Source organism: Barbus barbus (assembly GCF_936440315.1).
Source record: "Barbus barbus genome assembly, chromosome: 2".
NCBI lineage: Eukaryota > Metazoa > Chordata > Actinopteri > Cypriniformes > Cyprinidae > Barbus > Barbus barbus.
The window spans coordinates 29,743,893-29,761,063 of record NC_136730.1 but is presented as its reverse complement, the minus strand read 5'-3'; the positions used below and the strand labels follow the sequence as shown (position 1 = coordinate 29,761,063).

At 43.1% G+C, this 17,171-nt stretch overlaps 2 protein-coding genes across 2 annotated transcripts in view; both read right to left on the bottom strand.

The window, feature by feature from the left end:
* Positions 1–1,836, bottom strand: part of LOC306878330 (N-acetyl-beta-glucosaminyl-glycoprotein 4-beta-N-acetylgalactosaminyltransferase 1-like) — a gene marked incomplete at both ends in the record, with an annotated part of 64,386 nt that extends 62,550 nt beyond the window's left edge. Inside the window, one exon of the mRNA XM_079430608.1 lies at positions 1,692–1,836. Coding sequence (XP_079286734.1) covers positions 1,692–1,836 — 145 coding nt within the window. The remainder of the gene's footprint in view (positions 1–1,691) is intronic.
* Positions 1,837–5,116: 3,280 nt separating this feature from the next.
* Positions 5,117–17,171, bottom strand: part of LOC306885037 (USP6 N-terminal-like protein) — a 45,816-nt gene continuing 33,761 nt past the window's right edge. The window contains exons 12-14 of the mRNA XM_079441350.1: positions 15,134–15,233; positions 14,807–14,959; positions 5,117–7,312 (exon numbers count right to left, since the gene is read on the bottom strand). Coding sequence (XP_079297476.1) covers positions 6,561–7,312; positions 14,807–14,959; positions 15,134–15,233 — 1,005 coding nt within the window. The 3' untranslated portion in view covers positions 5,117–6,560. The remainder of the gene's footprint in view (positions 7,313–14,806; positions 14,960–15,133; positions 15,234–17,171) is intronic.

The following is a 17,171-nucleotide window of genomic DNA, read 5'->3' as shown; positions in this document are numbered from 1 at the left end:
GATGAAAAGAGGCATATTCAAGATGCACAGTATGCAATGCAAATATTGCTTGTGGAGCTTTAATTTAATTGATTTGCCTTATGTCCTAATTACACAACTCAGGCCTGGTCATTTTTATTTCAGTGTGACAGCAATTGTGTCTCCAAAAGACTTTTGTCCACAGAGATCAACTTGTCTTCCAAGACGTTTACCTCCCCTCTGACTAATGACTATACCCGGGTGAAGAGATTTCAGGGCTCAGCCCTCTTACTTCCCACCTATAGCACATCTCACTTGAGATAACAGTGGCATCTGTCCAAAACACCCATTTGCATAAGCATTATCTTGTGTGTTGAGAGGAGTTTAACACAAATTTCATTAACCTATGGGTTAAAAGAGTCTGCACCTCTAATTTCTCTCCCTGTCAACTTCAGCCACAGAATCCACAGCAACTAACTTCCATTTTTAAAACTCAATCAGTGGAAAACCAAGGGGGAAAAAGCCTTGAGCCTTTATGCTATAATTAGAAATATACAAATTTATTCCTCTCTCAAATACAGTCCTGGTTTATCACCTAATCCATAACAATTACTTCACCTCTAATAACAAAGGACATACGGCTTCAAGGTAAAAGTTAATGAGAGGCTATGATTTTAGAAAATCCAATTTAGTTGGACTAGAAAGCTAAATTAGAAATTGGTAAAAAATTTCCTCAGAGCAAACATTAGGTATTTTTGCATTGTAGAGGATATAGGTGTGGTCTGGGGGGGAAAAAAGAAAGAAGTGTTTAAATGTTAAAAACCAAGCATATACTGTATATAAATATTTGATAACAAACACATAACTTGTGCAGTTCAAACTATTTGTCAACATCTGTATTATACATGAAGACATAAGGAATTTACATCTAAACACTGTTGTTGAAACATCTTTGTATATTATAAATGTAAAACTTTTTTCCAAGAAGAAAAGTCACATATGAGCTAGATGAAAACGTACTGAAATTAATTTTATGCTTATTATCTACTGTATGAATAACATTCCGGACATGTAAAAAGCATTTTACATCAGCCTTTCTTATGCACATGCACACACACGTTACCAAGTATAACAGGAACATGTTTAAAAGGCCACTTGTGCTCTTAGAATTGTGTGTGGTAAGTGATTATTCCTGACAGTAATTAAAGGAAGGGAACTCTTGTCACTGAATTGGTACCTTTCAGGACATTCATCAAATTGTGCCTGTGGGTTAGACTTAATTTCTCTTCAAAAAGCATAAAGGAAAATCATCTTTGCACAGAGCCGCTTTGAGTCTTATCTGTAGTACTAATGGTTGTACAACCCAGAGTACAAATTAGTTTAGGAATAATCAGCAGTTAGCTGGGCAGAAATAAGCGATAATTAAACTTTAACCTGAAGGAAAAATCCTCATTTAGATCATACAATGGCTTTAGCAATGGACAGCTCAATTTTACTGCAATGCCTTGCTCATTAACCTGCTTCTGAAACCCAATAGAAAGATTCAATTGATATGTAAGAATAGTCTAATTTTCACAGTCAACTTTGCACAATTGGATTTTTGTGCACAATCCCATTTAAAGCTATCGGAGATATGTTGATTATGGCTTCAGTGGGCATCACTGTCCTTCAATGAGAAATGCTCCAAGCTCTATTCAAGGCTACAGCAATAGTGCAGTTTCATTAATACTGACCTTTCCCATAGTTGAAGTGGAGTTTGATGGCTTTGCCTTGGTTGATGTGAAGATACGTGAACCCAATGGCAAACATAAGCAAAACGAGCAGCAGAAGGAGTTTGAACTGCTTGCGGATCTTCTTCAGAGGAAAGCGCATCCTCATCACAGCAACATCACCCACTCAGTGGAAAATTCAGACTTGTGCCCCTTCGGCGTTGATGCTGTACAGCTAGAATGTCAAAAGATGTTGAAATTATGTTTTGCACTCACAATACCGGTAATAGTTTCCAGATTAGAATAGATTTAGACCTGCTATTGAACACCTAAAAATTGTTTCCTTTATACTTATCTTTCAACAATGGCATTCTAAACTTCCGAGTACTGGAGGAAAGGCTATTTATTATAAATGGCATTTACACAGCTACATGTAGCCAACATTCGTCATAAATGTCACAGGAAGTAATTATTGCTTTAATAATCGCGAATGCTTACCGTAAACGTGTTTTTCTCAGTAAAACTGGCATGTTTAAACCGGTGTCACCACAGAAAATGTGTGTGTTGGCTGATGCTGCGCTGTCCAGTGTCTATCTTGACTGCTCACTTGAGTCCAGCCAGAACAATATTTGATATAACAAGAGGGACAGCTCATCATTTCTGTTATAAGAAATGTCAATACAGGAAAAACACAATGACGGGTTTGGTGAGGCAGCCGTCAAACTTACAGTAGCCTACGCACTCATTTCCTTTTCGATATCTCTTCATAAACAGAGGCTTTCATCCTAAAGTCCTGTTACTGCCATAAGAGTTTTGTCCAAATCCTTATTCCAGGTGCGCTATGTGATGAGCGGACAGTGGAAGTGTTAAATTATTATTATTATTTTTTAAGGTTTAGTCTCGTTTATTGCAAAAAATAAAGCTGTTTAAACAGCAATGAAGCGTCGCTGTTTTGTGGTTTTGTCTCGTGCCTCTTCTCGCGCTGCTATTCACGAGCACGCTTTTGTTTCTTCAGTCTGTTTCACAGCCGAAAAAAACGACTGCAAACATATTCGTGAGGTGCCATCTCAGATCCTTGTGTTGAGTGATTTTCATTCGTCATGAATCCTTTTTGTTTTGGTGTTCTCATCTACGGAAGAAAACTGAAATATTTTCCTCAGCAGCATCAGCGCACTTGTCCGACCGCATCCCATATAGTTGCATCCTGGTCTTCATCTGATGGATAGAGGGAGCTGTTACCTTCATGTGAGCACAGTCACAGAGCTTTACCTGAAGGGCTCAGAATGATCACTGAACAGTGTTGAATGCTCTTTCATTCTCTTTACATTGACAAGCTCTTATAAGACGTTAATTACACTATTTTAAACAAGTTACTAATAGGGTAATGATGTATTGTCATGTAAGTAGGCTATTTTAGTATTAGTATTTGTATTTTAGAGGCCAAATGAGTTATGCTTCCTTTAGACTGAGACTGCTGTTCGTTATAGTAATGAGTAATTTATACCACATAATGATTTAGGCTAAAAAAATATAAAAAATCTAAATACTGGGAAAATCGCCTTTAAAGTTGTCCAAATTAAGTCATTAGGAATGCATATTACTAATCAAAAAATAAGTTTTGATATATTTATAGTAGGAAATTTACTAAATATCTTTCCTAATATTCGTATGATTTTTGGCATAAAAGAAAAATCGATCATTTTTACCCACACAATGTATTGTTGGCTATTGCTACAAATATACCCCACAGACTTAAGACTGGTTTTGTGGTCCAGGGTCACATATTGTGTTTTTAGAATATGAATATAACTTAATAATAATATTTCAAAAATCTCAATGCTTGGATTAGAACTTGGGTTTAAATGATACAAATATCCTTTTTGTTAATTTACATCAAATTCACCATATTCATTATATTACTAAACTATGAATAAAATACCTGCATATATTTGTGGTATTTAACGTGTTTGAATAAAATTGCATATTTTACATAATTTTGCAAAACTTCCATCATCTCTAAAATTGGACTGCTCCAAAACATTTTAGACATTGTAAGTATGTTAATTTAATTGTATGAAAAACATAGTAGGCCCTAGTTATTTTTGTAAAAATATTAATTGTAACACCCTACTACTAACACTTTTTCATATAGCAGGGCTTATGTGATAAAATATATCTTAATCACAAGTGAATAATTGTTTGTTGGAGTTATATTTTTCCTCTTAGCATTTATATAAAGGTATATATAAGGTATTTATATAAATCATTTTATATGTTTAAGTATTTTTTAGGTATGTGGTCATGATGATATTTACAGCAGTTTCTGATTTGAACCATGCCTAAAACTCTACCCGAAGAGTCTATTATTAAAGGCTCACAGAGGAGGGCTGGATAACAGTTTGGTCTGAATGAAGCATCCTTTAGCAAAACCCTGAATTTGTTTGGATTAAAAGTGCTCCCTTTGAAGATAATTCTTTCAGGTACCTAACCTTTGAAAACCGATGCCTGTCATCCTTGTTTTGGATGCTGAAACACCAATGGTCTCGATAAACATGTCTTTGAACAGATAACCTCAGGCACAAAGCAAGAGGAGAAAGAGAAGTAGGTGTAATCTCAACTTTTCCAAGTGTGTGGTTTGAGTGCTAATGTTCAGCTTGTAAGGGTTATAAACCCTCAGTTCAAAGGAGCTGATAAAAATCAAAGCTGAAAATGAACTGACAAGATTCAGACAAGATCTTTCAAACCGATCTAAAAATTAAAAATAAAATGAGGTTTATATTTTTTCTTCAGATCAAACATAGTTGAAGGCCAGGGAAAGTCATACTGGCTGTGGCTAAATAGATCAGTGTGGTCCAATAACCTTTGTAGTATGAAGTGGTGAAGCACAGATGAGCGCACCTGCTCAATTATGATGATGAGTGATGATGTGTCATCTTTTTTTGCTTCTGCTCTATTTCTGTAAGCCCTTCTCTCTCTCACTGAGGCTCAATTATGATGTATGGCACTCACAATCTGCCAAGGCGTGGCATCCATCACCCAAACCTGTATCACATGCTGTCAGTGTCCTCCGAGAGCAGGAAACAAACATGAAAGATCCTCATATTACAGGTAGTCTGATGATGCTGGCAAATATCTCATTGAAGGTTGAATCTCTGTTGTGTTCTCACTGGGAAGGAAATCTAGACCATTGCTGTTCCTACGCTGTAGTTCACCAGAATACTTTTCCATTACAAAATAAAAATGGTGAATAATAAGATGGATTATGCTCTTGAACTTTTTGCTGAGATTGCGACAAGGAACTAAAACATGGCGAAAGATGGCTAATCAAGGAGGATCTATAGTAAACAAACGGCGTATTTACAGAGTCATCTTGTGGTCACACGGAGCATTGCCGTGATTTGTTGTGTCTTGTGTATTTCTAAGTAATTATACACAGTCCAATCAAGATTAGAAAACTTCTATTTATGCAAATCTAATTCAGACATAGAATAACAAAGTAAATAGGTATAGCATAATTTTACTATATACAGACTGAATAAAACCCAAGCCTATTGGTTGGAGTTCTCAAAACTCAAGTACAAATACCTAATGTACAGAAAGTTGTGTTTAGAAACATCCAGAAAAATATTGTTGAATTAAAGGCCATGTTTAATATTGCCATCAGCTGGGAAGTCTCAATGAAACTTTGCCATATCATTTTGAGATGAACATACTCAGACACAGACTGCTGTGGTGTTTTCTATCTGAATAATAAATATTGGCTTGTAGACACTGCAAAATTGGCATCGTACCCTAAAGCTGGTATCAACAAACAATTCACATCACAAACCATTCAAATTACAACAGACTACAAGTATATAACTCTCTACTTTCTTATCAGAAAGGATAAGCTACTGTTTTATTTAACATGGAGTGGTTTGTGATATTAACAAATAATTGCAATATTCTGTCGAGCCATCCCTAGTGAAAAATAAATATACTAAAATTTATTTGCAAAACATTTATTTCATTCTAAATATACTACAAATACATTTAAATATTTTATATACTTAATAAAAATACCCTGCAGTTGTACTTTTAGTACCTACTAACCTAAATTGGAACAACTAATTTTGTACTTAATGCACTTTAATTGTGCAGAAGTAGTGCTGAAGCCCAACTAAAGATATTCTGACTGTGCTAAAGTGGAACTATACTTTAAATATCTTGCATTGAAAGACCAATATTATTTAAAGATCATACAGTTCTCATCAAAAGTGACATTAAAACACATTTAGGCTTAATAGTAAGAAATGTGCATTGTACACAAGTAGTACTCCAAATAAAGTTTAATTATAATTTTAATATCAGTAGGTCTCGAGCGATATGTCAGTAAATATGTTAACTAAACTTAGTATGAAATAAATGTATTTTAAATATATTACGTTTTTACTAGGGATAGCATATTATGGTTGATTTTGAGTGTTAAGAATCACTTTAGTCAAAATCATATATATTGCAGAGTGTGGTTCTGATCTTTCCATTACAGCTTTCACCATTTCATTAAATTTGGACCCAGAAATTGCAAAGACATCAGCGGTGCTGTGGTGTAATTTAGTGGCGGTTCTGTACAAACCCCAGAGAGTGTGAGAGATAAGTTGGAAGGCAGTTGTTCATAAAACAATTTGCTGTATGCTGAGTTGTGTATTAAGCAGTGAGCCAGCTCACTTTTGCTATGAAGCCTTGATCTCTGTCATATGTGCCAGCTGCAATGTTTGTGCAAATGCATCACAAAGTGAGTTCAACCAGAGCAAACTTAAGCTGCTGAAAAGACAAATGCTGAAAAACTGAAAAATCAATAATGCTCTCCACAGGAACACTGGCAAAGCGCTTGAATAAAAGTCAGTTGGCAGCTTAAAATGTCTCTGATTTGGGCAGGTGTTGGCTGGAATGAGGCGGGTGCTGGAACAGAGGGTCTGAATGGACTGTGGGGATTTGTTTGGCGGGTAACTGTGACAGCTCACAGACTGTTGAGGAGACCTTAGATGAGAGTCTTTCTGAAAAATTGTCCATATTCTGACTTTCATCATCCCCTACCTGTCCCTCATTATTTTCAGAACTGGAAATGCCAGAAGGCTGCATGGAAACCGATTCAAAATTGTCTGAGGGTAAATCGCCCACCACACTGCCCCCTGCTGTCTCTGAAGTGTCCTGCTGCAAGTTCTGAGATGTTTGTGAAGGCTTGTTTTCATCTACATTTGAAGGTGGAGTGGGGTCGCACAGCTCCGGTTGGTTTTGGGACTCATTAAGCCCAGGTACAGGAGGTTCGTATGGAGGAGGCCATTCCCCGCCGTCCTCAGGGGCTCCTATCATCCCGTCAGGTGTGAGGGGAATCTGGCTGTGCACTAGGACGGGGTCCGGTGAGGGGAGGGGAGACATGCTGCCAATCCCTCCATCGTTGTAAGGCTTCTTTTCCTGTGAAGGGCTGTCATCCAGAATGATGGATTCCTGCTGTAGAGAGATGTGCAGAGAGGCAGGTGGCCGTTTGAAGAGCTGGGATTTGTTGTGCGTATCTTCTGAGGGGCTCGGTTTGGGCCGTTTGACTGGAGTTAGAACAACAGGCAGCTCCAGACCCAGAGGTTTTCGTGGAAACTCATCAGGCTTAGCTGTGAATACAGAAATAATGAATGAGAGTGGACTGAAAATGTAGGTGGCCTACATGAACTCATTAGCTGTGGCCAAAAATATATAATTTATGCGGTGAGGTGGATAGAGCACTGCATGTTTTCATATACAGTATGAATAATGAAATATTGAGTATTTTACTGTTTAAATTATCAAAAACAACTATAATTGGGTCATTCTATGAAACAGGTGATCTTTGGACTGGGTTTTAGAAATCTTTTCTGTACAAGTTTATTAGACAGATGTGTTAAAGGGCTAATAAATTGCGTTTTTCCATCACAAGCAAAATAATTGCATTTTAATATATGTTGATATAATTAAACCTCTTCAGAAAGGTAACTACATTTAATCTGACATTTGGTATATAATAATATGTTCAAAACATCTATAATTGGGTCATTCTATGAAACAGGTGCTCTTTGGACTGGGTTTTAGAAATCTTTTCTGTACAAGTTTATTAGACAGATGTGTTAAAGGGCTAATAAATTGCGTTTTTCCATCACAAGCAAAATAATTGCATTTTAATATATGTTGATATAATTAAACCTCTTCAGAAAGGTAACTACATTTAATCTGACATTTGGTATATAATAATATGTTCAAAACATCTATAATTGGGTCATTCTATGAAACAGGTGCTCTTTGGACTGGGTTTTAGAAATCTTTTCTGTACAAGTTTATTAGACAGATGTGTTAAAGGGCTAATAAATTGCGTTTTTCCATCACAAGCAAAATAATTGCATTTTAATATATGTTGATATAATTATGTCTTCTCTTCAGAAAGGTAACTACAGTTAATCTAACATTTGTTATATAATAATATGTTCATTAAATTTTTTTTATATATATATTATATATAATGTATATATAAACTTATATATAAATTAATTATATATAAATTATCTATCTCATGTTCACAAAATTATTTGATAAAAATACAGTAATAATAGTAAAACTGTGAATTATCAATACTATTTGTGATAATAGTTTTGTATTTTAATGTTTAATGTACAAACCCGATTCCAAAAAAGTTGGGACACTGTACAAATTGTGAATAAAAACAGAATGCAATGATGTGGAAGTTTTCAATATTTTATTTAGAATACAACATAGATGACATATCAAATGTTTAAACTGAGAAAATGTATAATTTTAAGGGAAAAATAAGTTTATTTTAAATTTCATGGCATCAACACATCTCAAAAAAGTTGGGACAAGGCCATGTTTACCCATGTGTGGCATCCCCTCTTCTTTTTATAACAGTCTGCAAACGTCTGGGGACTGAGGAGACAAGTTGCTCAAGTTTAGGAATAGGAATGTTGTCCCATTCTTGTCTAATACAGGCTTCTAGTTGCTCAACTGTCTTAGGTCTTCTTTGTCGCATCTTCCTCTTTATGATGCGCCAAATGTTTTCTATGGGTGAAAGATCTGGACTGCAGGCTGGCCATTTCAGTACCCGGATCCGGATACTCCTTCTACGCAGCCATGATGTTGTAATTGATGCAGTATGATGTTGTAATTGATGCAAGATCACGGGCATCCAGTATGGTTTTCCGGCCTTGACCCTTACGCACAGAGATTGTTCCAGATTCTCTGAATCTTTGGATGATATTATGCACTGTAGATGATGATAACTTCAAACTCTTTGCAATTTTTCTCTGAGAAACTCCTTTCTGATATTGCTCCACTATTTTTCGCCGCAGCATTGGGGGAATTGGTGATCCTCTTGCCATCTTGACTTCTAAGAGACACTGCTACTCTGAGAGGCTCTTTTTATACCCAATCATGTTGCCAATTGACCTAATAAGTTGCAAATTGGTCCTCCAGCTGTTCCTTATATGTACATTTAACTTTTCCGGCCTCTTATTGCTACCTGTCCCAACTTTTTTGGAATGTGTAGCTCTCATGAAATCCAAAATGAGCCAATATTTGGCATGACATTTCAAAATGTCTCACTTTCAACATTTGATATGTTATCTATATTCTATTGTGAATAAAATATAAGTTTATGAGATTTGTAAATTATTGCATTCCTTTTTTATTCGTAATTTGTACAGTGTCCCAACTTTTTTGGAATCAGGTTTGTAATTTATTTCTGTGATGCAAAGCTGAATTTTTAGCAGCTATTACTCCAGTCTCACATGATTCTTCAGAAATCATTTTAATCTGCTGACTTGGTGCTCAAGAAACCTTTCTTACTATTATTAATTCAAAACAGTTGTGCTAATTTATTATTATTATTATTTTATTTAATTTTTTGTGGAAACCATAATAATTTTTTTTCTTTTTTTCTGCACTCTAAAAAATGCTGGATTATTTTTTGAACCCAAAAGATGGGTTCAGCTTGTTGGGTCATTTTATTGGGTTACTTTTAATATTTTTTACCCAGGTGCTGGGTAGTTCCCTATCTGTCAAATGAACGCCAATGAAAATTGGCTAGTGGCTTTTGCATACCTGAGCCACTCCCCGTACATACGGGTATAAAAGGGCGACAGGTGCATCCACTCATCAGATTTTTGCTTCGGAGCCAAGTGGATGAAGACTGTGCTGCTCTCCACAAAGCCTCATCTTTGTTTTGTTCCCGGTTGGCGTCACGGTGCAGACAGCGGAGTCCCTTTCACCAGCGATTCCCCTGGGCACTTCAACTGAAAGAGCAAATCTAAAAGAGCAAATCATGGACGATCGCGTCTTTTTCAAGATGCCGTTTCGTCCGTGTCCTCTTGGTTGCGGTTGTTTCCTGTCTGCGGATGACGGACACGATCGTTGTCTTCAGTGTCTGTGTCTCCAGCATGCTGAAGCTGTGTTCGTGGATGACTCATGCGCCTGTTGCGGGCGTATGAGCATGACATCACTGCGATCTCGCCTTTCCTTTCTGAAAGGATTGGCACCCTGTGCCGCCACCCGCCCCGGTCTCTCTGACTCGAGCAGAGGACCACCGGCTAGCGCTCTGGGAGATCTGAGGGTTACAGTAAGAGCCTCTCCGCCGGGTACGTCCCCACGGACCTCTTACTCCTCACGCAGCGAATGTCCCGTCCAGCTCCCGGGTGATTTCACTGGTTCGTCCCACGGGACGCCCAGTATTTCATTCGGTGCGCCTCCCGAGGATAGGATGTCGATCGCAGCATCGGGGGACGGATTTACGGGTTTTTTACCCTCGGGTGTGGTCGCCACCGCTGCACCGGACCCAGAGTTGACGGCCATGCTTGCCCGGGCAGCCGTGAGCATCGGGCTGGAGGTAAACAGACCGCCCAGTCCTGAGCCCTTGCGGCTGGATGATTGGTTTCTCGGAGCGGGGCGCGGCTCACAACCGCGTTCTACTCCAGTGCCTTTCTTCCGGAGGTGCATGAGGAGCTGACAAAGTCGTGGATGGCTCCTTTCATGGCCAGAAGCCGCTCGTCTGTCTCGTCTGTCCTCACTACCCTCGATGGCGGGGCTGCCAGGGGGTACGCGGGCATTCCCTAGGTGGAGAGAGCAGTCGCGTAGCACTTGTGCCCGCGAAACACCGCCACTTGGAGGAGTCGTTCGCATCTTCCGTCCAAAGCCTGTAAGCTGACGGCTGCTCTTGCGGCCAAGGCTTATAGTGCTGCGGGCCAGGCAGCCTCTGCCCTGCATGCCATGGCTATCCTGCAGGTTCACCAAGCCAAGGCACTCAAACAAATGCACAAGGGTAGTTCCGACCCGGGGTTGATGCAGGAGCTGCGCACGGTGACTGACTTCGCTCTATGAGCGATGAAAGTCACGGCGCGGTCCCTCGGGAAGGCGATGTCTACCATGGTGGTCCAAGAGCGCCATCTCTGGCTCAACCTGGTGGAGATGAAGGATGTCGACAAAGCATGCTTTCTCGACGCTCCCATCTCCCCGGTTGGGCTGTTCGGCGACACTGTCGAGGGATTTGCCCAGCAGTTCTCGGCAGTGCAGAGACAGACAGAGGCGATCCAGCACATCCTGCCCCGGCGCGATGCACCGGCAAAGGCTTTCCATTTCCTTTTCCTCCGGGTTATCAGGTTCGCGGGTTGAAAGTGTGCGACGCGCTGCCTCCTCACTCTCGCCCGCGACCCATCTTGCCAGCGGCCAAGAGAGTGTGGTTCGGGGAAGCAGTGTCTCCCCACGCACCTCTAGCCAGTCCCCTTTGGGACCCAGGGAGTTCGGTAAGGATGCTTCAGAACGCGCTGTCTTGTGTACCATCCAGCCCTTCTCCCCTGCGCTGCACCACTGCAGGTCGACTGTGCCGTTGGAGCCCCTTGCACGGCGTCTGGATGTGTGGCTTGCGCTACCCAGCCCGTCTCGGTGGCTCGCGCGCACAATTCGACTTGGCTATGCGATTCAGTTCGCCAGACGACCTCCCAAGTACAGCGGCGTTCTCGAGACCTCAGTGGTAGCTCGGAACACCCCTGTCTTGCGCGAGGAGATTGCTGTCCTCCTGACAAAGGATGCAATCGAGCCGGTCCCTCCAGCCGAGATGAGGCAGGGGTTTTACAGCCCTTACCTCATCGTACCCAAGAAAGGCGGTGGTCTTCGACCAATCCTGGATTTGCGAGTCTTGAATCGGGGCCTGCACAGGCTCCCGTTCAAGATGTTGACGCACAGGCGCATGATCAGGTGCATCCAGCCCCAGGATTGATTTGCAGCGATCGACCTGAAGGATGCTTACTTTCATGTTTCGATCCTTCCGCGACACAGACCGTTCCTACGGTTTGCGTTCGAGGGTCGGGCATGGCAGTACAAGGTCCTCCCCTTCGGGCTCTCCCTGTCTCCCTGTGTCTTCACGAAGGTCGTAGAAGGCGCCCTTGCCCCGCTACGGGAAGTGGGCGTCAGGATCCTCAACTATCTCGACGACTGACTCATTCTGGCCCAGTCCCGAGAGCAGTTGTGCAATCACAGGGAGCTGGTGTTACGGCACCTCAGCCAGTTGGGGCTTCGGGTCAACTGGGAAAAGAGCAAGCTCTCCCCTGTGCAGAGAATCTCTTTTCTCGGTGTGGAGTTACGGTGTTACGGTGAGAGACTCGGTGAGTACGACAGCGCGCCTCACGGTCGAGCGCGCCCAATTAGTGATTGAAGTCATTACCACAGGCCGTGGTAGACACCATCACTCAGGCTAGAGCTCCTTCAACAAGGCAAGCCTATGCACTGAAGTGGAGTCTGTTCGTGAACTGGTGTTCTTCTCGCCGGGAAGGCCCCCGAAGATGCACGATTGGAGTAGTGCTTTCTTTCCTGTAAGAAAGGTTGGAGCGTAGGCTGTCACCCTCCACCTTGAAAGTGTATGTGGCTGCTATCGCGGCCCATCACGATGCAGTGGACGGCCGGTCCCTGGGAAAGCATGATCTCATCGTGAGGTTCCTGAGGGGTGCCAGGAGGTTGAACCCCCCTAGGTCACCCCTAATGCCCTCCTGGGACCTCTCTATCGTCCTGGTTGGACTTCAGAGGGGTCCCTTTGAGCCGCTGGACTCAGTCGAGCTGAAATTCCTGTCGGCTAAGACAGCGCTCCTGACCGCGCTCACTTCCATCAAGAGGGTCGGGGACCTCCAAGCATTTTCGGTGAGCAAAGAGTGCCTTGTGTTCGGGCCGAACTACTCTCATGTTGTCTTGAGACCCCGGCCTGGATACGTGCCCAAGGTTCCCACCACGCCCTTCTGCGATCAGGTGGTGAACCTGCAAGCACTACCTTCGGATGAGGCAGATCCAGCCTTAGCGTTGCTGTGTCCCGTAAGAGCATTGCGCATATACGTGGACCGCACCCGGAGCTTCAGAAGCTCTGAGCAGCTCTTTGTCTGCCACGGAGGTCAGCAGAAAGGGAAGGCTGTCTCCAAGCAGAGGTTGGCCCACTGGATAGTGGATGCCATCGCCTGGGCGTACCAATCCCAAGGCGAGCCGTGCCCCCTTGGGGTGAGGGCTCACTCCACACGTAGTGTTGCCTCCTCCTATGGGTTGGTGCACGGCGCCTCTTTGGCAGACATCTGTAGAGCTGCGGGCTGGGCGACACCGAACACCTTCGCGAGATTTTACAGTCTCCGCGTTGAGCCAGTCTCTTCCCGTGTGTTGGGTAACAGGTAAGTGGCGGGAAGAGTTGGCCGGTGTCACGCTTGCTGCGCCATTCCCCCTCACACGGGGATACGAGCACCTTTTTTCCTCCTCCAGTTCAGTTCCCCGGACAGCAAACCCTGCTGGAGTCCTCCAGCACCCCCGGCAGTCAGACTGGGCGGAGCAGTCTGACGCCAGGCCCAGTACTGGTGCTAGCTCGCCCGGGTCTCCGGGCGGCAGTGATCGTTTCACACTGGAAACGCCTTTTGCCTTGCAAAACATAAATGGATTTTATTTGTTATAATACTGAGTTTAATTTAATCTGATGTTAAAATATGTTCTCTAATCTCAGTACTGTTTGTTTATGGACAGGTTATGGAGTCAATCACGGCATCTTTCAGCTACAAGTGAAACGTGAGGCCACGGTCGCAGTTCCTCTGCAAACAGCAGCCCGGTTGAATACACTTAAATTAAAATGCTATTTTTAAAAGTTACATTTTTTATTTCTAAACTGCTTGTTAAATTAGTTTAAATGTATGTTATATTGTAAACTATGCTGTATTCACCCAAATAAATTCAATTTGTCTTGTATTTTGTCCATGGGTGTTCTTGCTTAATAATAAATGTTCATCTTTTGATTATTGCTGTGGCCTCTAGTAATTCTGTGTGTGATTTTTAATTTCCAGCCCAATTTAAACCAGCAATCTAATATTTTTTAAACAACAATTGACTTAAATAGAACAACCCAGCATGTTGGGTAAAAATATTTAAACCCAACCAGCTGGGTCAATATAACCAAGCATGTGTTCTGTCCAATATTTTCCCAACGCTCAGTGTTGCCAGGTTTTTACAGCAAAACCTGCCTAATTCCTACTCAAAACTCACCCAAAATTAGCCCAATCCGGAGCCCCCGGTAAAAATCGCATTCTGGGGGGGAAAATAATTTTTGTTTTTAGCAGGGTTCCCCTGGTAAAATTTGCACTCCAGGGGCTAAATATCACGTTATTGGGGTCACTTCAACCCACGGACATGAAAAACAACCCACAGCAACAGTGTTAAAGTAGCCCAATTCCGTGAGAAAACCACGCACTTGGCAACAGGGCCAGCACTGTGTTGCCAAATAACCAAAGTTGGGATGTTTTTAACCCAGCATTTTTTAGAGTGTATATGAATAGAAATCTCAAAAGAACAGCATGTATTAAAAATAAAAATCTTTTGTAACATTATTTGAATGTGTCCTTATTGAATAAAAGTACTTACAAAAAATTAAATAAAAAAATGAAATTAAATGTCAACTAAAAATATATTGAAGTCATTTCATATGCATCTGAGGGATACAAACGGGGTCTGTTTCATAGAACGACTCACAGTGACATATCCTAATTGATTAAAGCATTCAAAAAACAACACAGCTTCATGCAGTTAGATACAGTATCATAATAAGAAAATGGCTGAACCTGGTGGTGGGAGGTCAAGCTTCATTTTGCGAAGTTCAGACATGGAAACTTTAAGCTGCTCTATGACAAGGTCATCATTGAGGTAGATGGACTCTCCAATCTTCTCCTGCAGGAACTCTCTCAGGTCCTCCAGAGACATCTTAAGCAATCGTTCTGAACATTGATTAACTTCAGTTAGCCATAGATTTCTATAATGTGCTGCGAGGGTTTAATTTATATCAATGCAACCAGGTGTATTAGCATGCACTGAGTTTGTCACTGGAGTTTGTTTTGTAGATTTTTGGATTAAATTGTTAATTTCAGTATTGTAAAAAAAAATGAACTCACTTCTATGGAGCTGAAGGATGGTATAAGCCATGGCTGTCAGAACTTTCTCACCCTCGAGGATGAAGATGTCCCACAGACGTAAGGTCAAAGTGAATGGGGTCTGAAAATAGTAACAACTTTGTAGATAAACTAAGACTGACATTTCGGCACAAAGGTCCTCATAGCATAATTGAAAACATAAATGTGTAGAATATTTCATTTTAAACTGGGGCCTCTGCTGGTCTAAAGCTAATCTCCCTCAGTGAGCTGCCAGTCCACAAGCACAGCTCTGAAACCGAGCTGGACCGGATTCTGCAGTGCTGACAGTGTCTGCTCTCTTTCCTCCTCCAGCAAACCCACAGGATTGTGTGTATGAACAGAGTCAACATTGAAACACCCTCGTCTGCCTGCTAATTGCACACTGCTCCCTCTATCAAGAGGCCCTGACAAAGAAAGAGGGAAGGAAGTGTCACGGTGCACACACGAGGAGGACACAGGAACACGCAGACGAGGATGTAACTCAAATAATAGTCTTTACTGTAGACATCAGGACAAGACATGGTAGGACAAGGCAAGGCTTACAGACAGGAAACACCGGGGGTAACGAGTAGACCAGACGAAATCAAACTGAACAGACAGGACTATAAATACACAGGTAAATCATAGATAACGAGACAAACACCACTGGACAAGAATTAACTAATGATTACATTTAACAAGGACAGGAAACAAACCAAATATGGACACAAGAGGTGGGAAAACATGACACACACGACAGAGGACTGACATAACTCCCCCCTCCCGAAAGGCTCGTCCCGAGCCTTAACAGTTCCACCGGGGAGGGGTGCTCTGGAGGCCCCTCAGGACAGACACGGACCGGAACACAGCACAGGGACCTCCAGAGTGGAACAGACAGATCGGAGGCCATGGTGGAGCTGGGAGCTCAGGAGGCCATGGCAGATGGTCTTCAGGCCTTGGCCTCAGACCCCTCGGCCCGGCCCCTACAGCCAGAACCCTTTACCCCCCAAAATAATTTATCTGGGGAAGTTAGGGGTATCAGGAGCCCTCCGGGGCTAGACACACTGAACAGTACATGACAGGAACAGGACTGGGACAGGACAACCCACACGGGCTAGACAAACAGGAACAGGACTGGACAGGACAGCCCACAGGAATAGGAAGCCCTCCAGGGCTGGCTCGGAAGCTGAGGCTTCTCCTGGGCATGACAAGGAGTCAGGGGCCCTCACAGGGTCCCTCAGCAACCGCCTCCACTTCCACGACAAGGGGGCAGGCGACTGGAAATGGCCTCCGAGGCCACTACAAGAAGAGCCGCCTGCCCCAGACGAGTCTCCGTGGACATGATAAAACTGTTCCCATGGACACAACACAACCGGCACTCCTGGCCGGAACTAGGAAACAGCGGCGGCTGGCGGGCTTGAGTCAGCGGCGATCCGGCGGGCTGGGGTGAGCCGCAGATGGCGGCGTGACGTGAAGGAGCCGTCGACGGTGGGTTGGCTTTCCCCACGGATGGTGGACTTGGGTGAGCCACGGACGTCGGCGTGAATTGAGGGAGCCGCCGACGGTGGGTTGGCTTTCCCTACGGAGGACGGACTTGGGTGAGCCGCGGACGGTGGCGTGACTTGAGGGAGCCACCGACGGTGGGTTGGCTTTCCCCACGGACGGCGGACTTGGGTGAGCCGCGGACGGCGGCATGATCTCCCGCGAACTCCGAGCTGGGTGAGCCGCGGGCGGCAGCAGATAACTCCCGCGGGCGGCGGGCTGGAGGGTTCGCGGCCAGAGGACTCACGGCACTCGCGTTGATCCCGCCGAACTCCCACGCTGACTTGCAGTGGGCTATGGCGGGATCACAAGTGGCGACTTCCTTGCCGCGGGACAGACAGACAGGAACAAAACAAAAGACTATTGAAACGAAAAAACTAAACGGTGTGAAGGGGTGCCGCTTACTGTTGGGTCTGGTCTTCTGTCACGGTGCACACACGAGGAGGACACAGGAACACGCAGCCGAGGATGTAACTCAAATAATAGTCTTTACTATAGA